Below are 25,088 nucleotides of genomic sequence, written 5' to 3' on the forward strand. Positions count from 1 at the left end.
TGCTTCTCTACCGTCTTCATTTCCCAGGGTTTCCTTCTGGACTGCTCACTGTTCGAGTACCGTTCTCGGGTCTCTCCTTGCACCTCCTGCAAGTGCAGACTTCCTTGCACGTTGTGACCCTTTGCTGACGGCCTTCCCAGATTAACAGCAATCCTAAGGGGAAGGTTCATTTGTATCTCGCGTTCTTTTGTGTGCTTTTGCTCTTTTCTGCAGGGTGATTTGGTCCAGTTCTTGGTATAGTTGTATGTCCATTCCGTGGACTCTTATGGGTTCCAAAGTCCGACTCGCCTTCAGCATCTGCTCCTTTTGGGCATACAAGGTTACTGCCGCCAAGACATCTCGTGGTCTGGATCCTGGTTCCCTCCTGAGTTGTTGCACTGTGTTATTTAGATCCTTGTCCTCTACCGTCTTCTTAATGCAAATGTTCGATCTCCTTTAGCGATTATCCAAATTCTCATATTGCAGTTTGAGATTTTGAGATGGATGGAGAGGTGCTCCAAGATTTCATAATTTTTCCTTGTGTCGTCTGCCATCTCCTGCAGGGCCCTTTCCGTAATGTACGCCTATCCTCCAACTTGGCCATAGCCACCCTGATCTCTTGTATAGACTGTTTTGGTTCTGCTTTCATCAGGGCGAACTGGGTCTGGAATGTTTCCGTAAGTCTTGAAATTCTTTAAAGCATTGTTGTAAATCCTACTTTCGGACTGCCATGTCAAGTTCCGCCTGGCCACCTTGCAGTTCTGCATCGTGGACCTCCGCTCACTCACTGCTGTGCTGACGAACTTCTTGCCTGCAATATCTCAATATGCCGACTTCCAGCCTCTCCTGGGGGCTTTCTGCTTGGCTGCCGATGCTTTCCCCTTGTCTTTTGACATGAGGCACGAGTGTCCTGTGGTCCTTGGTACTGGAACCACAGGACACTCGTACAGGGGTGTCAGGCTTATCCTGTTCTCGTGACTCCTTCATTATGCTCCCACTTTTTTTGCCTCTTCTCTGAGGTACTTGGGTCAGATGCAGAGGCGGGCTATTGTTCAACCCTACAGTGAATGGGAGGGGGGGTGCACTCACCAGCCTTCTCTGTCACCTGCGTCCGCTTGGAGCATCCCTATTGCCCCTCGACCTGTTTATCTTGGGGTCGCACTCCTACTCTGCTTCCTCTTTTACATGCCGCTGTGTCAGGGATGTGTCCCCAGGAGCTACGGTATGGAGTCCTCACCAGCTCACGTTCAGGCCTGTTCAATTGTGGGGGATCTGGCCTACCAAAGCTCATGCAGCGCTCTCCTCTACACCTGTGCGTCCTTGCTGAGCAGTTCACAGCTTCCTCTGAGAGCCTGGAGTCCTCATGCCTGTCAGGGCATGATCTGTATCCCCCTCCTTGACAATGCGGGCCACTTCTGTGGAGGTCTTGTGTTCTCCGCAATTGTGGCCTGGCGCCAGCACTCACCCGAACTGTATCCGGGGCGCTTTACTTGAGTGCTGCCTGGGCCTGTGGGTACCTCTGTGGTGCTCTTTGCTGCTGTTTGGTACTGCTTGTAGTCGGCAGCAGCTCTTTTATGGAGTCTTCCAATTCTCTAAATGGGTCCTGTGCGTACCCCCACACCGTTCCCTCTTGTGAGGCGAGCTGCTCGGGACCCCAGCACCTTCACCTCCAATGAGATTGACGCCCAGCCCGGATCGCCTCTCTTCTCTGATGCCTTGGCAGGGGTCAATCTGATGCAGCGCCTCCAGGATCCACTTGACGACTCTCGCCCACCTGGGATGTGACATGGAATTTGCCGCCCCGTGAACGCAGAGTACACTGGTCTGTTTCTTGTGGTGGGTTCCCGCCTCTGGCATGGACTCTGTCCAGCCTCTGGCTTGTGCCTTCTCTGGTGCATGCTACAGTCCCGTTACTGCTCCACCCCAGTCTTTTGTGTGTCTGGCCGTGATAGCGTGTTATCGCTAAATCTCTCCGGTTCTTGAATCAGTGTTATGCTTTATGGTTTTGTTTAATTGTGGCCCCTTGAGGATGGAGCTTCACCTCTCGGGCCCTCCCTCCAGTGGCCATCTTGAATCCTACTATCCCTACCTAAAACAAAATTAAGGGTCTGTCCGATGTCAAGATGTCCAAAGCAAAATGTCCTGTGTCCAAGTACTATTCTGGCCCTCACATTCTAAAAATCGGCTCCAAGGTGAAAAGGAGTGCACAAATGTTCCAAAAGGAAATGCGTAAATCCAACACAAGTTCCAGAAGGATAAAGCTCACAGTTCCAGAGGATGGTTCCCTTCCCCTGGACTTCTCTTCACTCTGCTTTTATACCTTTAAGGATATCCGTTCCTTGAGTTTCTTTTTGTCAACAACACAACTGATGCAAAACAACTTGGCTGTTACTCTGAATCTTGGTAGGATATTTGGTGTGCTCTCCTGCCAGGTTCTTCTCGTCTTTAATATCATTTCAACACATTCATTAGCTACTCCTGATGTATCCTTATCACAACTTCCTCATATGACGTACTTTACACACTGGCCAACTTGACCCTGCCTGGTATACGCTCCTGCCAGGACGTTCTCATTGGTGCACTGCGCATACTTGCAAACTTGACAGTCTCTTATATTTATTCAGTTATGTCTCTTTAAGAGATATTTGGACTCACGTTCTTTCTCATGTTTCATTTACTTTTGTTAGCCTTCAGTAGGTTTGCCGAAGTGCCCCGGTGTCCCCACTTCTCTTGGGCAGACTCACCGGCTATCTGTGGCGTGTGTTGGTTTTCCCGTGGCAAGCCTGCAGTGGCTCTTCGGTGTCCCGCTCCCTCTCTCTGGGTGTGCCGCTTCTACTCTGTGGCTTCTGTGCCCCTAGCAGCTCCCACTCTCCTGCTCTCGGTCTCTGTGCTTGAGCGGCTTGGAGACTACCTTTTGATACCTGTGTAAGCCAGTAAGCCTTTCTTACTCTTCTGGCATCCTTGCAGCGTACCATCTCCTGCAGTCTGCTCTGCTCTGCTTCTTCTGTGAGCTGGTTGGCTCCACGGATTTCATACCTGCGCATCAGTCCCTTGGTCAACACGGAGAGGACAAGACTTCTCTAGCCAGCCTTTCCCTGTCAGCTGGTTCAGCGATTTAAATACCCAGAGCATCAAGTTTGTGCTTGCAATGACTAGAGCACAGCTTGTGCTCTTTGCCTTCGCCGGTCTTCATTACTCTGCTCAGCTTCCTCGTTACAGTACTTTTGTATTCAGGGCAAGAAGAGTCAGTTCTTGATGACTTGTATGTAGAGTGTGGAAAAGTATTCTCAGTAGTCTTGAAAGGGAAGTCCGTTTTTGATGACTTGTATACAGGGTCTGGCAAGGTATTCACAGTAGTCTTCATAGGTGGGTGAGGGAGTTATGACACTGTCATTAAGGCATGGGGAATGAAGGGGGCATCCCTAAAGGAAAAAAGGTGATACCATGTCTCGTCCGATGATGTTGTGTAACTCCCCTGAGGGTTTCTTCCCCCATGTGATCCTTTCATATAGCCTCCCTCAGTGTGAGGATCAGGTAGCAGCTGCCGTCCCCTGATCATATGGGGGAAAGCGTCACAGCTGAGAAAGGATTGATGACACCATTGGGTTCATCACACCACACAGTTGGCACCTGCTCACTACAGGCTGGATAGCACTCAAGAAAATCAGGAATGATGGTGTCTGTTGCAGACTGGCTCTGATGTTCACTCCTGCACCTCTATTGACCATGCCACAAACCGCTGAAAGGAACACAGAGAGACGTAAAAGAGGGTTCTCCGACAGGGTAAACCTAGGCTAGGTTGATTCTATCAGCCTACCCAGCTGCTCCCACTCCCAGACCAAGGTCAGAGTAGCACTACATCCTGAACCATTGACTGATTTGCCTCCATCTTTGCACTGGTAACGTTGAGCAAAACTAACAAATTGATCTCTTTGCTAACCAGCAAGATTGGAAATCAATGTCCCAGCGTGCAGCTGCAGCATTCAGCAGGATTCTGCTGTCAGTAGTCAAGATTCAGCGGGAGGTCCCCCTTACACTAGATATCGATCAATGGCTCACAGATCTTGAATTGCCTAAGCACAGAATATGCACCATGGCCCAGAAGATGGACATCCTGACATGCTACAGCAAAACGTCCTTGGTGTAGATAGAGACGAGACTCTTGCGAGTTGAATGTATGCAGCGAAACAACGTATTGTTGAGGAATGTACAAGATACAATCTGGCATCTTTAAATCGATGTCATTCAACTCAAGGCTGAGCTGAATACGGCAATCTTACAATTCCTGGTTTGCAAGCCTCAACACAGATTGAACAAATGTAACAATTTTCTGAAAATCCACTTTTAGAGATGCTGGGGAATGCTTGAGTTCCACAAAATGCCCTGATCGAGAAAGCATACAGAACATCAGGTTCAAGACCAGCCTTTGGAGCACCACTGTGACAATGGTGGCATGCATCTATAATTATGGGAACTGTGACATCCTCCTTAAAGCAGGGTAGAAAGAAGAACGATATGAGACGGAATGAGAGCGCTATATAGGGATTTCAGCAATGCAGGATGTCAAAGGCTTTTAAAGAGTCAAAGATGGCCTCAGGAATCCACTGACCGGGATAATCGATTTTAAGATGCTTCATTAAATGAAAATTAAAATTGTTTATGGGATTGAAACTAGGGATTCCCTATGGCTCTCTCTCGTCCTCCATGTGGGCTCCCTCCACCCTGGCATCCCTAATCACCAGAATGTCCCTGATGTATTCAAACACAAGATAACCTACTCCCTAAATCTCCTTCATTCTGAGAGGGGAAATCTAAAGGTTGTGTCCTATCTAAAGGATACATTTGGTCTACCTTTGCTGCCAAATGTCACTTGTGTTTTTTTTCTCCAGTCTCTCTCCTGAACATACATTCTCTGCCTCTATTTCTCCTTCAATACATTCTCTGCCTCTATTTCTCCTTCAATAACTATCACTGCTCTCTTCCCTCCAGAATATGTACTATTCTCCACCACTATTCTGTCTCTAGCTCCACTCCTCCCCTTTACGCTACTTGCCTTTGCTCCTCGGCCCGATCTCTACTGTCTATGCTTCCCACTCTCCTCTCATCTCCCTCTCTATACTCTAAATCCTCTACACCTCTGCGTCCTTATCTTATTACCCTCTCAGCTGATTTTTCCCAACTAACATGCTCCTGATTCACTACACCCTCACCACTACTGCTTTGCACTCACGCAATACTCTTGTACCATACGCTCTCTCTTATCGCTTCCACTCACTCCATCTCAATTTCCTTCTACACTTCTCTCCCTCTCACCTTTCACACCCCCTCACCATACTACACTCAACAGGTACCACCCTCTCTCTCACACAATAACGTATCTGCACTTTCTCAGAACACTGCCACAGTTCCCACAGCACTCCACTCCATCGTCTGCCCTCCGCCTTGCCTCTTGGTCCACCACTGCTTCACCTGACCTCAACTGCACACCTTCCAGTCTCCTCTGTGTTGTCTGGGCTTGTGCAGTCCAGCCTATTCCTTCCTACAGTCCCAATCTCCTATTGGTCACCCTGGTCACATTCTCCCCTTAGCCAATCTCTGGTTAAGTCCCTCTGAGGGTTTGGACTTACTCTGCAAGGCTTTCAGAAGCCGTTCAGCATCGTCCCCTTTTCTGTCTCCATTTGTGTGGTGGCAGCCATTTATGTCAGGCTGCTTAGTTTCCTGGTGGCCTTTATCACGTGCTAGTGAATTCTGTTCCCAATTGGGGTTGGTTGGGATTTCTGTGTCTCTCCTGTTCCCCTGAAGTTCCTTTTCACTCTGTTAATTTTCTGTTTCTCTACAATTCCACTGGGGTTACTCTGGGATGGGTGGGTCGTTTGTTGGATGTATCATCTCTTGTTGGCAGGAGAAATCCTTGTCCATTCCATGCCTGGTCTCTATTCCATTCCTGTGGTTCCAATTCGGGTTTCCTTGATTTCTCCCAGGTGCATTCTGGGAGTTTCAGTTCTGAAAAGACCAGAGAACTCTGGCCAATAGAGATGTTGACAGGCAGGGACGGGCCTCCCCCTCCCCCAACACTACCTCACTCCACCTCTGGGGTAGGACCGGCTCTGGTATACACCCTGGTAGTTTGCTTTTCCCAGGCTAAGAGAGGCATGACGCTGACCAGAGGCTAGGACTCGTGTGAGATCAAGAATGTTGTATAAACGTTTGCCGACAGCAAAGCTAAAAATAACCATGAATGGCAAAACCCATTTCTTCACCGACCCAAAAGAGGCATTGGACTTCATCAAGAATATTGCACAAAGACGAAGAGAGGTGCGTTGCTAATTGTTTCTGGGATCCTCCGAAGCATGACCTGTCGTACTGTCAATTTCTTGTTTTTAAGATGCCTTTTTGTTTCTTATACTCTTTGGTCTGTTTCTCTTACCCACAGTGGATGCAATGGAGTGGGACATTTCTTATGTTCTTTGCTGTGAAAATCGTCCTTGAGATCACAAAATCATGACATTGAAACTTTCACAGGGTGAATATTACGATGGTCACAGCACACATGGTATTCCCTTACTATTGGACAGGCTAGTGACATTTGATTGGATGACTTAATGGAGCTGGATACCAAGATGGGCCCATACTGCCAATAAACATTATAACCTGGACTGGTGAGGGTGGGATAGTCTGAGGTTTTTTAAAAAAAAAAAAATGTATTCTCATGAAATTATGTGGGTAATTTTGTTGCTGTAAGGGAGGCCTGCCTATCGGAAACACCCTTTTACAAATGCCCCGTGCCAAAATGATGGTTACTTTATCGGAACAGCCTACAGGTGCCCTCGGCCCCCTTCTCTGTATTGGCAAGGGCAGGTTCAAAGGTTGCATGTGCATTCCTGACAGCTGCTGGAACACACAGTTCCTGCAGGCAGAGGTGGCTTTTTTAATCATATGATCTAAATTAAAATAGTTAGCCTTAGCCAGGTGGCATGTACATCTTTCAATACAAGCCATGCCTAGTTCTTGCATGGTGACTGATAAGAAAATACAGTTATAAATCCAGAACAATTTGATATCAATGTGTGAGCAGGGCCAGATATGTAAGGACTCGTGTGAATTGGTGTCTGGTCTGACTGTCAACACCAGAGACATGTGGAACAATGGCCAGGATGCTGCCCCTTCGATTCATCTGCAGGAAGGGTAATCCCTCCCTTAGAGTACAGTAGCTTCCCTCTTCACTTGGCAACTGGCATTACAAAAGCCACCCTCACACCAAGGTGCTGACCACTGGAGTGCCTTGAAGTCATCGGGGATGGGGATGGGGATGGGAATGGTGGGGTTAGAGTAGCCAGGAGGGAAACCTGGGCAGAGGAATGGGTCCTGCCAACTTGATTTCTGTTAGGGTATGCTTCCTATTCCCCGCCCCCATTTTCCTGCAACATGGTGCTCTACATTTAGTGTCATAGGGCAAAGGGCCGTCTTTTTCTTTTTTCGTCAACCGCCTGGATTTGGACACCTTACAGAAGGTTTGTTTTGGACCAATCCCCTGTAACCTCGTTGAGGATATCCTCACCACCTTTTATTCATCTCCTCACCACCTTTTATTCATCTTTGGATTTGCACAAGAAAAGGAGGATTCACTGGACCTCTGTTGGAAGTACTTGCTACCTCAACATCCTCTGCCATAGAGGTGAAAACAGAAGGCATCCAAGATAGAGAACTCTTGTCGCCTAGCTATCCTTGGGGAACAGTAGAAATGACTGCTGGTGGACCAAGGCCTCCCTACCCATAATTCTAGCTGCACTGGAACCGGGACACTGTTCACTGGAGGTAAATGCCCTGTAGTGCTCCAGCCAGACTAGATTGTGTGGGTGTACAGAAAAGGACTTGCCTTGTCCTGGAGCCCCTGTAGTGGGACTACCAGCAACCACAAAAGCGACCCCCGACTCTCCCTGCATCATCTGCTGCATGTGAACCACATGAGTCCTCTGACAGGGCACCCGACCACCTCTGCATCACCACATTTTTGCACGATGCTGAAGCTCCCCCGTCTCTACATCGAAGACCCACCGCGGTCTTGTCATCAGTTCCTCGATCTCCGAGTCAACACCAATGCAGTGCACCAAAGCCATATCGAGCTACACAAGCCTGCTTGCTGCCAAAGGCAAGTCTCTGCATCTATGTGCCCTGGTTTTCCAGTGCAGCTGACTCAACACCCTCTACTATCCCCAGTGTATTAGACCAGCAAGCTGACATCGCTGCCCAACAGCACCACATTGTTGAAACCTGTCACTGCTTCTCTGCGACTTGATACCCAGCCCTACACAGGAAGTGCCCAGACTCCTGGTTCGATGCCAGAAAGCCTGACTCCGCACCATAGGACACCAAAGACCAGAACTAAGGTTCTGTGAAGAGGCCCTGACCCCGTGGGCCACTTTATGGGACTATAGTGGCATTTAAACCCCCTTTTATACCTTGTTCTTAAAGGCATATCCTTGGATCAGTGACATTGTGGCAGTCGTGTGCCTCAACACCCCAGCTTATCTACCCAGAGAGCCTTTCACAAAGTCTGCATTTTGTGTTCTTTTGTCTGGATGCAATTTCTTAGTGGTTTTTGATTAGTTGTTTACGTTTTATTGTTTGATAAAAAGTCAATATTTTTATAGATGCCGCATTGGACACTTTATTTATAGCCTCCACTACAACACAAGTTAAAAGAGGTATAAATTTCGGGCAGTGTCTGTTTCACTTTGATGGGTTATTTATTTTATGTATTTATAACGCAATAAAACGCCCGTAGGCTTCACAGCGCACATAAAAGGCGCAGACTAGACAGACAACATATAAGACAAAGGAGGCAGAGAGTTGTGTAAAGAAGTGCAATTAGTCTGGATTAAGGTGAAAAAAAAGGGTCCTAAAGTCTCCGATGGAGTTTGCTTGTCTAATGTCGGGCTGAGGCTTGTTCCAGGTGGAGGGGTGCTGTACATTAAACGTGGTTCCTCCAAAGCTTGTGAACTTGAACCTTGGTTGCACCAGTTTTTAGGGATCGTAAGAACGTAGGCAACGGCCTGGTGGGACGGACGTGAGGCGATTTGCCTGGTACTGCAGGGAAATGCCAGGTACTGCGGGGCATCACTGTTGCGACACTTAAAAGTAAGAGACAATAATCTCTGTGGGACAGTGTTTAATCAGGAGCCAGTGAGTTCCCTCCTGGCTTCTGTGACATAGTCTCTTCTAGACAGACCATGAACGGCAAGAGCCGCGCCATCCTGCGTAACTTGATTGGGATCACGGTTAAGTAGTAGTGTGGGGCTGAGTAGGTGCTAGTTGATCCACTACTCATCCTTGTACTCCTGCAGAGCAGCTGTCATTTCGCTACAAAAAACATTTGCTCCAGCTTCATAGAATCGATGGTAATGCAGATGTGTGCCCTACTGCCTTCTCTTTTGCGACATGCAGGTAATTATGATTCATGCTAAGCGACTACATTGAGTAATGTACTTGTGCAACATGATAATCGAGTTTTAGAACTAGAACGGCTAGGCTGCCCAGCTTGTATGACCTGATTGGAGAGTATTGTAAGCTTGTCTAGGTTGTTTGAAGGCCCTTATCAATTTGGTAATTTGTCTTTTGAAGAAATCCAAGCATGACCTGTGTGGGAAGGACAGAGGTGTTTGAGAAGATACACAGGAGCTTGGGGATGACAACCATTTTGGTGAATAAAATACATGCCATAGCAAAAAGAAGCCTACAAATCCACCTGTTATTTTTACCGTCAAGGGAGTCCATTGTTAGTTCATACTTTTCCCAAACAGCACTTTACCTGTTGAGATCTTGATGCCTAGGTATTGAACAGTATCTTCCCTCCTCCTAAATCAAAGCTCCCAGCACTCCACTCCACTTGCAGGGGGTCAATGGAAGGAGCTGAGATTGTTTCCCAATTAATTTGCAACCCTGCCAGAATAGTCAAAGGCCTTGATATCCTTCATGAAATTGACTAGGTTAACTGGATGTTAATGTAGAGGAGCAAATCTTTCGCACACATTACTATTCGTTAAACTGTTAATGCACATACATCTGCCATAAAGAAGTAGTTAGGCTAAACTACACTAGTAGGGATTTAGACTAGGCTGTAAAATGTACAAGTAATGTGCTATGCGTAGCATACTTTCCTGCATACCAAGAGATAGACTCACTACATTGGAAGGGCAGATAGAATTCTAGGTAGCTGATGATGCAGGATACTCGGGCAGGGAAATGAACGTGTGGCAGATGTACAAGACGAATGTAACATGAACAGATGCAAATATAAGTCACCAACACGGAGGCGAGAGTGCAGAAGTACAGCCATTTTCTTAACCTGGAAGCCGCAGCAGGCGCAAGCATTAGCAAAGCATTAGAATCCAAGATGCTGAATTTACAAAAACACATCTTCCCAAACAGTAGTTCACAATGAGCGCTAAGGTCAGGACTCAAGGAAGGGAGTAGTGGATGAGCAAAACTTAGAGAGAAGATAACAGTTCCCAGAGCATGCCCCTGTCTTGTGGATGTCTTATTTCTTAACTTCCTTGGCAGAGGATTATGAATAGGCTGTTTTCTCAACAGAGGTAAATCCTTCTTGTGAAAGTTCAAAATGCCACAGGGGATTGGTCCAAAGAAAACTTGCTGTTAAGGGGTCCAGTCCAGGCTGTTGTAACAAGTTTCCTTTTCCTTATGGCATCATACCAGAGTGCTTTCTCTGCACAAAACTAGATGTGCATGAACCAAGGTGGTAGAACCCCTCTTTCAGACTACCTTTCACCACTAGCTACTCTATGTGCACCCCATTCTCTTGTCTGCTGACTTCAAAAAGACTCCAGTGATCAGCACCCTTGTCTGAGTGTGGCTTTATGAGGGTTTGCTTTTAAGCACCAGTTCCCAGAGGACGTCCTGAAGAATGTTTCTGTACCCTGGGAGGAAGGTGTTTGGCTTCCTCAGGAAAACCAGAGGCAGCTTCCTGGCCATTGTCCCACATGGTTGTAGTGGAGACAGGCAGACCATCCCTGTACTAGCTGGCCCCTGCTCACTAAGCTCACATTTGTAAGATATCCAATTGTTGTGGCTGTATAATCATTCGATATTAGTATTCAATCTGCCACAACCAAGCATGGCTTATATTTAAAGATTAACATTCCACCAGGCTGACTAAGGTACACAGTTATTATGTTTTGAATTGGACGCAAAGAAGATTAAAAAGCTACCTCTGATGTTGTGTTCCAGCAGCTGTTGGAATACACATTAGTGCTTTGAACCACCTCTAACGGCTGCTGCAGAGCAGTGGCGGTAGATCCCAGGAGACTTGTTAAAACCAAGTGACATGATTATCCTGTGTTGTTGGCATGGAGCTTTGTCTTTTTAGCAGACATCCCTTACATAACACCAGATCGCCAATCAGTTTTCCTATTGAAATACAGACCATACACACTACATGAAAGGCATGGCAGGTTATGAATAACTCTTCTGGTGAACTTCTTCTTTATTCCATAACACACAGTGGACCTCTCAGCTCATTTATCTAAATTAAATATACACATGCTAGGAGACCTGTATATAGAAGGGAAGTTCATAATATTGGAATATTTGAATACCTCAGTTATTTTACTATACCCTTCATTCCATCCTTTGCCACCACATGCAACGATTACTTTATACATCAGACAAACCGACTTAATCTGGCCTGGCACTTCCCTGAGATTATGATCCTTGGATAGATATAAAAAAATGTGTTCTATAAACAAAATCACTTGAATAGACATGAATTACTTTTTTTTCAAATTCAAAAATAATCCATAAAGGTGCAACACCTAATATTCAAAAATACGATGCAAATGCAGAAACATCAATAAGAAATACTATACATCAGTAAGAAATGCTATACAAATATTACACCAATTTGATAAATTAAGCATTTAATCAAATTCATCTCACTATAATCACCCATAGCAGAATATAAATGTTTCCCGTTTCCCCTTTTTTCCTTAGGATCCCCTCTCATAATATCAACAGATAAATAACCACATAATAGATATGAAATAATATCTTCTAACCTTCATATACATACAGTGATTAATTCATTGTTATAAGCCACCCAAATAATTTGTGATGAAAAGAATTCATTATATACTGAAGATGAAAATTCAAATCCTATATGTCAGAAAATTTCAATTTGCCTTAACAGGCTGGTTTTCTAAGATGGAGAGCCTATTTGAAAATATATTGAATTTCCAAGTTAAGCAATCATCCTCCATTAAGGTTCGATTTAAAAAAAAAAATAAAAATAAAAAAAAAGCAGGGCTCAGTTGTATAAATCCCTTCTCTTTTGAAATTGGCATAACACATTTCATACGGATAACGATGTTAATAGGACAAAAAAAATCAAAACTGAATTTGTCACGACTTTATCTGGACAAAAAGAGCATGGTGAATTGCTGTATTCCATGTTCTAACCACAGAGTTAATGATCAAAAGATTAAAGCACAATGAAGATTATCAAGCTTACAGCACAGGGAGTTTATTGCTAATATTAAAGACACAGAGGTGAGCATTATGCTTTAACTTCTTTAATTCTAACTCTCCAGCAGTTAGACAATATATACAAGACCTCGATAAAATGTGACTTTTTATTTTCTTCTTACCAGTGAACTACAACTCCCTATCCTTGTCCTGTTGTTACATAGACTACTTCCTTCTATTTACATCAAGCATGTCACTTTCTGTATAGGTGCCTCCCTCTTCTTAGCTGCTCTGAACTCTCACAACTGAACAATTGTCTCTGATGTAACTGAGAGCACGACCAACAAAAGAACTCCACTCCTCGCCCTCTGTCACGGACTAGATCCGGTTCCGCTCACTGTGATGCATGTCTACACCCTCGGAACCGTCATTCATTCTGTAAGATGAGAAAAACCTCATATAGGGAGGGAATACGCAGCTTCACAATCCACTATATCAATTATATGAAATTAGCATACAATCATGACAGGTACGTATTAAGGGCGGGAATAATGCTTGCCTTTGTGTCTTTAATAGAATCAAGACTCTGTGCTGTAAGCTTAGGGTAAGCTTTATTCTATGATAGATCCTTGGACGTTTCGGAGGCGGCCTCTGTTTCTCACTGGAAAACTCGCTGGAAACTCTTGGAGGCGCGGCTTGACACACTGCAGCGGGTCCTTTCCTCGAGTGCTGCACGGCCCCTCGATTGCAGCTCCCAGCTCTCACTCTCAGGAAGTGCTCAGGAGGCAGGTTCCAGGCAGCGGTAGCGGTGGAGGCGGCGTCCCGTAGCCCTCCCTGTCTTGACCCGCGGTCAGCACACTACGCGCAGGTACAATGAGCGGATCCCAGAGGTGAGACTGCTCACTTCATTGGTATTGCAATAAACATGTCTTTGCTGGCCCCCCTGTGGGCCCATTGATGGAGCACGCACCCGAGGGGTCCCCCTCTGATATATACTGTGTGTCCTGCGGAGAGGGAGACAGCCCTGAGTCTGCAGTGGCCTCAACCTGTTTGGTTTGCAGCCGGTAGGCTGATTTACGAGCCCTAGATTACAGCTGTTTTTGCTGCATGCCACCACCTGCTATATTTGGCTGGATTGGCCACCTGGTCATACCAGAGGGCACTTTGCTCTATTGTTTAGCACCTGGCTGTGGCTTCTGATAACTGCCCATTCCCAGAGGAGCCTCTGGGGAGCTTCCCCATAGCCCCATCTGTCTCGTTGTGCCCAGCACTTCATTCAGGTGTGTCAGCCAGCGCGCCCCTCTGCGAGCAACATTGGCACTTGGGGGCAATCAATAAGCAAGCCTATTCCCATACCATCCAGCCCAATTAAGAGCCTCCTGTTAAGCTCATAAAAACCAAAGGGCAACTCGGCGTGACCCTCCTGCTTGTCTGACACATGCCGCCATCAAAGAAAGGCCAACAACCTGCCTATAACCTGCGCAAGCGCACCAGTAAGGCCGTAGCTAGTACAAACTGAGACATAAGGAGCAACCCTAAATCTAAAAAAACAGGAGCCCCTTACCATTGGAAAATACCCTATGATCTGCGCCTGAGGACCAATCTAACACCAACATCAGCGCTGAGGACGTTTTAAATCCTACTTCTGTAGACGACGGTTTAATAAAGCCGGTGGCAGCTCATGATACCAATCCTGCAGAGCCCAACAACTCGGACGTATTCTTCTCCCGCAAGCAACGCAGGCTTGCAAGAAGAAGAGCGGCAATGTGTAAGAAGCCCTGCGCAGTCGCCTCCCTCCTGCCGCCAACCGCCACTATGCGGACACTCTCTAAGAAAGCCAAAAGGAAAGCAATGAAGGCCATGAAAAGCGAAACCATTGGCCAAGGAATGTTAACTAGCTGGATTATCCCGGATAACGAGAACGTGTTTCCAAGAGATGCTGAGGTGTCTCTAGTCTTGGGGTCCTCACAACTAAACAATGATCTGGACAAGATTTCTTCGATTCCTAACAAAAACCCTGATCCTGTTCTCCCGACTACAATTATAACAACTACCCTGTCTGCAACAGATCCCAACGCAATTGATCACACGGGCAATCGAATCTGCATCATTAAGAACCTGTACCAACAAAGTGAATGCAATTGGCTCACCAGATCTGATCTTATGACCAGACTATACTCTGTGCCTCAGTTACGTGTTCTTAGATCAGAAGATTTCGAATATGTGGAGCCCATACACGTGAAAAATTCTAACGTGTCTGCTATCCACTGCAAATTCTTATCCACCGCGCAAATTATGCGAAGCTACAAGGAGAGTCTACGAGTGGCGGACGTAGAGATCGACGCTGATCCTGACTTGGAAGATCTGAGCTGGCCAAAGCCAGACAACAAGAGCCTGTCCAAACTTCTGCAGCCTCCCCTCTACATATGAGTGGCCAAGTTCAACTCGCTGACATCCAGAGGGTGTTGTCGTTGCTCGCAGTTTCACTTCCTTTGACAATAAATAAACAGTGAGATCACACCATTGTATCATGGAACTGTCGTGGCTTCTCACATTTGCCATCCTCAGACGGGTCTCTTTCTTTTTTGACCAGGCACTCTTGTATATGTCTTCAAGAAAATTGGCTAATTTCCCCTGCCATACTTAACGGGTATCAGATATACCAGTCCCCAGCCAAGAAGGGCTTAAGGGGACGACCCTTCAGGGGGCTAATAGTGGGAGTCAGACTATCTATTAATTCCTGTCAAATGAAAACCAAACAAGAGGACAACATCATTGCCATCGAACTTGTTGAATCCTTTGATGACTCTATTGATAAAATACTTCTCATCACCATATACAATCCTCCTGGTGCTCAAACTACGGAGGCCATTCAGGAGGTACTTCATGACCTTCTTATCCATTGGTCAATGACAGCCGGGAACAAATTTTATGATCACTGGCGACTTCAACTGCCATATGAAATATCTGGCGGGAACCACCATTAATCCCTGACTAAAATCGGTAAGCAAGATTTTCTATCCCATTCCCGATTCCGAAGGTGCAGGTTTGTCAAACTTCTTTTATAATTGGGACATGGAAATAATCAATGGCAGATCTTTCAGTGACTATCCTGGGATTCACACGTGGAGTAACGGTCGGGCACACAGCACAATTGATTATGTGCTAGTTAGCCCGGACATAGCCTCGCGAGTTAAAGACCTGAAAATAAACCCAAATACGTGGAGCGATCATAGCTCTCTCGTATTATCAATAACTGCTGACGACAAGGCCGCCTTTGTCAGACCATGGGAGACATGAAAGTCAATCAAGCAGGGACTCGTATTCACTAGCATGCAAAGAATATCCACAACGCGGCCCATGCAGCTCAATTAGAGCTCTCATATGTCACCCATCATTTTATCTCACTGTCTGTTAATGAGATCGAAAGGAGGATTGCCTCTTTTGCTTCCTTCCACTCCACCTCTTCTACCAACATGATAGCCATGGTTGACAAACAGAGCAAACCTTTTGACATATTTATAAGAGACGCTAAACGAGAACTAAGAGCTGCGATTCGTAATGCCAAATCCACCTGCTCATCCCTGGCCTTATATAACTCGACACAATGCCTGGATTAAGTCTAAAAAAAGAGCTGAGAAAATTGGCCGTTGGCAGAAAATGGTCAAAGTGATGTGCTCAAACACCCGAAACATCGGGAGCTTGCTGGGAGAAGCCAGGGGAGATGGGGCAACACCCATGATTAATCCTATCAGCGCCCAACAGTGGACAGCCTTTCTCCTGACCCGCAACATCCCAGCAGGAGAGGACGAGCAGTGCCCCATCTTCACTGTTCCCCCGAAACTCCCGTTTACTGTCACAATTGACCAATTCATTATTAAGATCAAACGCCTGAAATCCTCCAGAGCGCCCGGCCCTAACGGTTTGGCAAATGTGGTTCTCGGAAGCAACCCGGAATTCTGGGCACAGTTATTGAAAATTCAGTTTGACAAAATAATGGCAGGCGTAATTCCCTCCTCCTGGCAAACCTCCTTTCTAATTCGGATATTCAAGAGGGGACATAGGATGGATCCTGGAAATTAGAGTACTCTCCATGCTCGACTGTACCGGCAAACTGTTTGCATCTCTTCTTTTGGAGAAGCTAGAGCAGTGGGCCGCTAAAGTAGGTATATTCAATCCGTTCCAATGTGGCTTTAGAAAAGGCTACTCAATCACCCAAAATCTGTTAATTCTAGGTCTCCTACATACCAGGGCCAAGAAGAACGGCAATCCACCACTGTATGCCCCGTTTATTGACTTCCGAGCCGCATTTGATCTAGTGCCCTGCTCTCTACTATGGCGGAAATTGGAACTTCTAGGTTGCCCTGATGAACTCCAATACTACCCGAGGCTTCTACATCATAACACCACTGCCAGACTCAAATTGGATTCCCAAGGCACAATGACCGACCTAATCGCCCAGAACCGGGGAGTCAAGCAGGGCTGTGTCACTGCGCCATTTCTGTATAACCTTTTTACTCACGCTATCCCTGCAGCGATTTCAGCAGCACACAACTGCCCTCCTGAAATTGGATCTGAGGACTGCCCTGTTCTTGCCTATGCCGACGACCTTATCATAATGGATCATACATGTAGTGGATTACATAGGTCGGCCACCCACTATGGGATTATGCAGAGTCTAATGGCCTTATTATTAACCTAGAAAAAACACAACTGATGGTATTCTCGGGAAGGAGGCTTGCCCGACCGAAATTAATCATTCAAGATCACAAAATAAAATATACACCAACTTATAAATACCTGGGAGTAGAATTTGACGCTACCGGCGAATACATCTCCTGCATTAAATCGCGCACAACTAAAGCTGCCCAAGTTACAGCCTTGATCCACCGTTTTTCAACCAATAACTGTGGTTATACCATAATAGGTGTTTTTCAACTATATACACAGGTCCTTGCTCTTATGGTGGTCTATGGCTTAGATGCGTTGTTATCCATCGATCTGACATGGCTTCAATTGGTGGAGGGAAAATTCTGGAGGAGAATACTGGGCCTCCCACAATGCATACCCATGGCCATAATCAGGCTTGAATTAGGTCTTGCATCCCTCAAATCGATCGTGATGAAAAGAAGAGCAGAGATGTATCGCAAGATGTGCAAAAACCCGGAGAACTCTCTTATGGCTTCCATCTTTCACAAACTTTCTAAAGAGTCATGCAACTACCCCTTAAAAGTGAAAATGGAATCCTTTTATAAAACCATAGGTTGGATTCCTAGAAGGAGCGGAATCAGCAATTCTACGCAAATTGCCTTGTCAAAACGGGTCGATCTATGGGACTGACTGGAAAACTATGAGCACTTGAACACACTCAAAAAATATCAATTTGTTAATTATATGTTATATTCATTTAGGAATACCCAGAAGTATCTGACTTTGTGTCCTTCCAGTAGACTCAGACGTTTTCTTCTTCTTCTCCTGAGATTAGATTACTTACCGGTCCTGGCCAACAAAGGCTGTTATAACCAACTGACCCCAGAAGAAAGATTCTGTCGGGCGTGTAAAAACACCCAAAACATTGAAACAGCTAATCACTTACTGTGGGCGTGCCCATCCATGCTAAAATAATATAGTTTGCATTTTGGTAATCCATGTATATGATCTGGAATCTATCAAAGAACCTATGTTTTGGTATTACTGTGTGAACTCAAACAGCCTAAAAATTCATATGGCAATGTACAATATATGGCTTAGGATCGAAAACCTGCTGGACATATATATTTAAGATCTAAGTATTTGCCCACAGCGATTCATTTGTATTTTGCCTTCATATTAATAATCATTTGCCAGATTACAATTTTCTTTTCTAAACAACTGTTTCATACAGTTTTTGGTGCAATAAATCACATTTCTATTGCTTTATATTTAAAATGTGATAATTATGACATTTATTTTGTGTCCTTAATTTCTTTTTTTCAAGAACGGTTCTATTTATGTAATTTTTTATTTTTTTTCTCTTTATTCTATGTCAAGACCAGTGGTGAGCATTATGCTTGTTCAAAGCTCTGTACTTCCGGAACTGCCACGGACGCCATTGGCTTAAAGTAAAACGCCCTTAAGGAGGAGTCATTCAACCAATCAGCTGCTCACAAGATGTCCTGCAGACTAGCGCCCACCATAAACGCTTTGGAGGGCATCGCCCCTCTTACTGACAGAGCACCAAACGTGGACAAGTCCACTACTGCTTGAGCCATGACCTCCCTGACCCAACTGGCCATAGTCGCAGCAAAAGAGAAAATGTACTTTGCATTCATGGATCGATCCACCGCTTTTGATTTGGTGGCTAGAAGACTATTATGGTTCATCTTGTCAAATTTAAACATATTTTCAGGTCTACGTAAATTGATATCCCTATACGCAAATACACAAGTAAAATGTTCCTCTGCACTGTAAGTAGCTGGGTGACTCCCGCTAGTCTGAAATTCTCTGACTTATGCTCACACTCCTTGATGCAAAATGCCACACACAGTTGAGGCTGTTCTGGCAAGTATGGATAAGAAACAATCTTGGAGTTGGTTTTCGTCCTCTTGACTACGTTAAGGGGTACTCCTTGCTGGTAAAACGGCTTCCTGGCCACCTTTAGTGCCTTGACGTCTGACGCTCTCCTATAAGATACCAGACACAGCAGCATATCTAGATTGCCTGATAGTGTTGTAAAGCCAAATCTTTATTGAGCAGCAAATAATGAATAGGTTCAGGACAGCGTGGACGCCCCACAGATAAGCATACTAAAGCATTGGCAGCGCACAACATTTTACTCCCTTTAAAAGCCGCACTAACGCCAGGAGCTCTCCTACAAGTCTCTTTTACACCATTGCGTGACCTGCTGAGATCGCAGACCTATGCACTACCAGAGTCCTGAAGGCTTTTCCCACCTCTGATAAGGTAGCAACATTATTTCGAACCTGCACTACTGTTCAGAAATGGAATGAAAATTGCACAGGCGGCACCAGAGCTCCCACTTGTGCCACGCCATGTTTTAGCGCCGGAGCATATAACCCATGACTGTGATAAACTGGGCAGCATGCCCTGGAATGAATGCCTGGCAAGCTCCACAAGCGAGCAGCGGACGAGTGTCATCTTCGGAGGAGGACACTGACCCGTCTGGTCCCGTAGGTGGTTTCGACTCTGAGGAAGAGGCTTGAGGAAAGTTCCATCAGAACTGGACACCATGCTTGCAACTTCCTGGCGGTGGCTATGATTACCACCTCTGCTCCTTCCCTGCAGATTTTCACCAAGACTCTGGCTATCATTGCAAATGGGGGAAAGGCGTAATGCCCCGCTCCCTTCCAGTGATGTAGAAACGCATTTGTGTCAAGTGTGTCTGGATCTAACCTCCAAATGAAGAATCTGTGACTCTTGAGTGCTCAGTCTGGAGGCAAACAGATTGTTGTCCAGAGGGACCCAGCGAGTCTACCTACTTGAAAATCTCCCTCTGGAGCATACTGTCTCTGGAGTCCAGTAGATACCTGAAGTTTGGCTGCCACTGTGTTCTCCCAGAAGATACTCCGCTCTGACCGACAACTGCTTCTCCAGGCAGTATTGCCAGAAGTCCTTTACTAATTCCACCAGCATCTTGGACCTTGTCCCCCTAGGTGGTTTATATATCTAATCGCTGACACATTGTGCATCTTGAGGAGGATAATACAGTTTACTCTGTTCCTCGCGAACAACCCTGCCAAGAGTTCTAGACAGTTGATGTGAAGGCTCAACTCCTCCGGGCTCCACTTTCCCCCTGTCTTGGAAGTACCGCACCTGGCTCCCCAGCCAGATCTGCTGGCGTCCGACTATATAACTAGGTCTGCAACGTCTCTGAAGATGGCTCGTCTATTCCAGGCTTCCATGTTCTGGAGCCACCAGTGTAATTCAGTCCTGGTCTCCTGATCCGGGGGAAACGGTTGGTGATATCCTAAGCCTTGCTGTAGGTGCCTTATCTTAAGTCTCTGAAGGGCCCTGTAAATATGGCTTGAATGGAAGACGCTATGAGACCTACTACCCTCACTAAACTCCTGAGCGATACCCTCTCCTTTCTGAGACACGCCCTGATCTACTAATTGGTATCCCTCATCTGCGCTGGAAGTTCCAGCATCGCTTTCCTGGTATCGACTACAAAGCCCAGAAAGTTCATCCTTTTCTGGGGGACTAGTAGATGTCATCTAGGTAAATTATCATTCAAATACCTCTTTCCCTGGCAGCTGCTGCCACAGGTTTTATGAGCTTGGTAAATGCCCACTGGGCTGAGTAGAGGCCGAACGCGTTCCCCCCCCCCCACATAAAATATAGAAAAGGGCCATCCTCTGATGCTATTGGCACAGTGAGGTATGCGTCTCGGGTCTATTCTCGCTAGCCAATCTCCTTTCCTGAGGATATCCCTGAGGAGGTAAATGCCCTCCATCTTGAACCGTCTTTAGTTAATCCACCCATTGAGGCTCTTTAGATTTATCACTGGTCATTTATCACTGGTCTCACCTGTTCCTTCCTGTGCACCAGAAACATGTTGCTGTTAACCCCTGGTCCCCCTACTTCCTTCCGGTTCTGTCACCCCCCCGCGACCCTTGCACCTGAGGTGGCCGAGTTCTTTCTGGAGGATGATTTCCTCTTTCTGAGATAGCACAATCATGTCGGAACCCTCGTCTGCTTGGGGTTGCCCATGAATTGTACTCTGAACTCTACCGATGTCTGCAATACCCAGGCATTGCTTGACAGTTTGCGCCATACTCGTAAACATTTTTGTCCTCCACTCCCGCCCCCCTTCCTCCACTGGTGTGTAATATACCTCTTGTGCCCTCACCGGAATGCAATGCTTGATATCTGGTATAACCACGCCCTCTGCAGCTTCTAGTAGATCTCCCTCTCTCTGAAAAGAAGGAATCCTGCTGCCAAGACTCAGAGTACTCGGCTCTCGGGCCTTAATGTCTGCGTTGTGACCTGTGTCAACCGGCCAAATGACCTCTATAGGGGCTGGTCCCGCCAGAAACTCTGTTTGGGAACATTTTTCTTATAGATGACTGAGCCTTCTCCTGGGCCGTGTACATTCCAACAAACTTGCTCATCTCTTTTGCAAAGTCCTCCATGAACAAGAGGCCTTGACTACCCTGCCCCACTTCATATGTCGCAAGGTCTCCTTGTTTGCTGTTGATCTTCAACAGTAATCTTCTCCACCGTTCTGAAACTAGGCCGCAGTTTGTTTCCTAGTAAGCAAACTGCCCTCAGAGCCCAGTCACCCAGTGTCTCTGCATCTACTGGTTCTCCTGTGTCCTTGGACCTCTTTGCTAGGTCCATAATCTTTGTGATCGGTCCCGCCAGGTCCAGAACCTTTTCCTGGCAGTACCACTGTGGCCTATCCATTCCTTTGTGCACGTCTCTGGATGCCTTTGTCACAAATGAATATAATTTGCGGGTCGAACTCCGGGGTCTCTGCTACCTTTCCCGCAACTCTGGGCGCAGGCCTTCTGACTTCATCCTCAGGGTAAAACAGATTAGGCATCGGTTATTCTTTTCTCAACTTCTTCCTCCCCTCTAGGGCCTGGGTTGTTCCATCGAGGGAGAGGGAGAGCGAGAGGGAGAAGGGCAAAGGGAGGGAGGGGAACAAAAAAAGCATGCTTTGTTGTGATCGGCTACAAGAAAATCAGTGTCCCTCTGCACGTGTCTCGTACCAAACAGAGCTCCTACGCTCTTTAAGACGGTTATAATCTCGACTCTCTTGCATGTGCGCGGTCAGACATGTCACCATAGAATGTCTAACACGTTATTCTGTCAATTATATACATTAATATTGCAATTATCTGTTCAAAAGTGTTACTTGTCTTGATGAGGAGCAGAAAAAGAAGGCAGATATACAGGAAGTGACATGCTTGGTGCAAATAGAAGGAAGTCATCTGTGGAACTACAGGACAAGGATAGGAGATAGGGAGTTGTAGTCGTATCAGTTTATAAGAAAGGTTAGCCAGGGGACTTGAACAAAGTTCTGTTCCAAAATATATTTTATCATAGAAATTGTCAAAGCTGCCTTAAGGTTTAGCCATTTAGATAGCCATAATAAAATCGGTGCCATAAAAATATATCTTCAACATATGCTAACCCTAATTCATTATGCATTGAAACACAGGGAGCACTATTTGGCAAGCCCACATTTTGGCTGCAAAAATTATTCTCAATTACTCGTGTTATGGCTGATATCTCAAACACGTAGACCAATGGCTGATGTTATTGCTTTGTAAATATTCAATAGTATTTCTATTGGTTGTCTTTTCAGATGTACCATGAGTCTTGCAGTGCTCTCAATTGTTTGGGCCATGGCAGTTGCCTGTTTTTTAACGTGTTGGCTACTTTTTAAAATTGGGAGTAAATTATATTTCCAAACAATTATATGGAGTTGCATTGTGTTTATTATTCCGAAAAGGTGTCATTTCTTCTGGTGATTTCCCATTTACATAGCACAGGGCTTAGTTACATTTATTTTTACAGAGGGAGGTATTGCAATTAAAACATTGATGCATAACATGGGTGTCTTCCTGCGGCCCAAACGGGGGAACATCTGAAGTTTTAGTCACTAAAATTACACAGCCTTGAGGCAAACCTCTTTTTGTTTCAAATGCTTTGGTTCAAGTGCCCTGAGAATCAATAGGAACATTTTACTTGTGTATTTGTGTGTAGGGATATCAATTTACATAGACCTGAAAATGTTTAAATTTGACAAGATGAACCATAGTAGTCTTCTAGCCACCAAATCAAAAGCTGTGGATCGATCCATGAATGCTAAGTACATTTTCTCTTTTTTAAGAATTTGATATTTCACTATTAAATAAATATATAGGGCCAAAATCTATTGTTGCCAGTCCTTCCCTAAATCCCAATTGGGTATCGCCTGTTATGTTTTCTTTATCTATCCAATCTGTCATATGTTTGAATAATAATCGTCCGCTTACTTCTTACCATGAATTTGTGTTCTAATGAATGTTACACTTTTGTTTTCTGTCTCCAGCGCCAGCAGAAACTCCAGAAAGAACGTTTAATGAACGATTTTTCCACTGCCTTGAACAACTTCCAAACCATTCAGAGGAAAGTTTCTGAAAAGGAGAAGGAGACTGTGGCGAGAGCAAGAGCTGGCTCACGTCACTCGGTGAGTTCCATTTTCAAAAAGCATTATTTATACATTAATTTGTGTATTCTTTGCTTGGGATTTACTGCCCTTTGCCAAGCTAAAATGGATGTAGAGCATTTGATGGTATTGCGTGTCATTACAAAGCCTCAAATACTATGCATGACGAGAAACCTAATTGGAAAAATCAAGCTCGATGGTGTTGAGGTTACCTTGTTAAATTTATTTTGTCAGTTTATAAAGAATGAACTGTCAATGCTTTCATGGAACTTCACCAGTCAGATCGCCTGTACCTTATACTTCTTTCACACTACCGTTGTGGATAATATTCACAGTAACACTTGCGTAAAACAACAATTAAGTCTTTGTTGTTGTCAACAGTGATGGCATTGTCATTTATTAGGCCGTTAGCGGTATTTGGTGGTGTTGCATTCTAACTGGGACTGCTGAATTTCAGTGGGCTTTGTTGCAATGAGGGATTATCATAACCATAATGCAGAGAACCATAGCAATATTTCTTTCCTGAATGTTTTGAATGTTTTGAGTTTTTTCATGATCTATTTTCAGCTTGTTTAGCAGGCATGGCCTCATGTTCCGGTATTTTTTAGACCTACATTGTCCAAGTCTGTGGTGCCTGGGCAGTTCCAAACTCCAGTGCTTTCTTTGCAGACACACGCCAACATTTGCAGTATTCTCCCAACAATTCACCCCACCCTAAATGAATGCATTTAAGCTTCATTTTACACAGCCCAATGCCCATGTAAACATGGTTCTTGCTGTACTTAGTCCCGCGTTAAGGGATCAAGGTTATGTAGAAAATAACATAGTGCTGCCCCCATTTCTACACTGTTTGCAACCATGGCATTTGGTGAGCCCATGCATGGCGGTGAAATGTGCCATCTTTTCCCCAAAGCGTGCATTAGCATGTCCCAGGGGTCTGCATAATAACCCCTCTACCCTCTGGTATAGATCTGCCCTGTTTTGTTTCTGTACTTATGTGAATCTACTCAGAGGAGTTTAAATGAAGCATGCCACTTTAAAGACACCCATCCATAACTTCCCTACACCACCCCCTTCATTTTACAAATCATTACAAAATGTTAAATATAAAATCAGAGTTTATTGTTGTGTTCTCGTAGCAACAATGTAGTTGTGATTACGTATCATTTTACATAGGAAACTAAAACAGAATTTTAAAGAAACGTTTGTTTCATTCATGGAAACGGTATCCACTTCGGCAAGCTTACAGTTCTGTTCCACTAGAGAATACATGACCAGTTAGGCAATGTTTCTACAAATTCAAATGTTTGTCCTTACAGAGAATGGCTTTCAATGGACCCGCAGAAATACATACTTATCAGACAAATATTTCAAAATAGCCAGCTTCAAATTTCAAGATTTCTATTGTACACCTAGACCTTAGGGGGAATTGGTACACACAGCACAACTTTTGAAAATTGGAGTAGGAAATGTT

The 25,088-nt window shown here is 45.2% G+C and overlaps 1 protein-coding gene across 1 annotated transcript in view; it reads left to right on the top strand.

Annotated features, from left to right (window-relative positions):
• The window catches only part of STX12 (syntaxin 12), a 727,233-nt gene that overhangs the window by 303,681 nt on the left and 398,464 nt on the right, over window positions 1-25,088 (top strand). The window contains exon 4 of the mRNA XM_069623056.1: window positions 23,498-23,635. Coding sequence (XP_069479157.1) covers window positions 23,498-23,635 — 138 coding nt within the window. The remainder of the gene's footprint in view (window positions 1-23,497; window positions 23,636-25,088) is intronic.

This window comes from Ambystoma mexicanum, chromosome 11 (genome assembly GCF_040938575.1).
Source record: "Ambystoma mexicanum isolate Mex_15411 chromosome 11, UKY_AmexF1_1, whole genome shotgun sequence".
NCBI lineage: Eukaryota > Metazoa > Chordata > Amphibia > Caudata > Ambystomatidae > Ambystoma > Ambystoma mexicanum.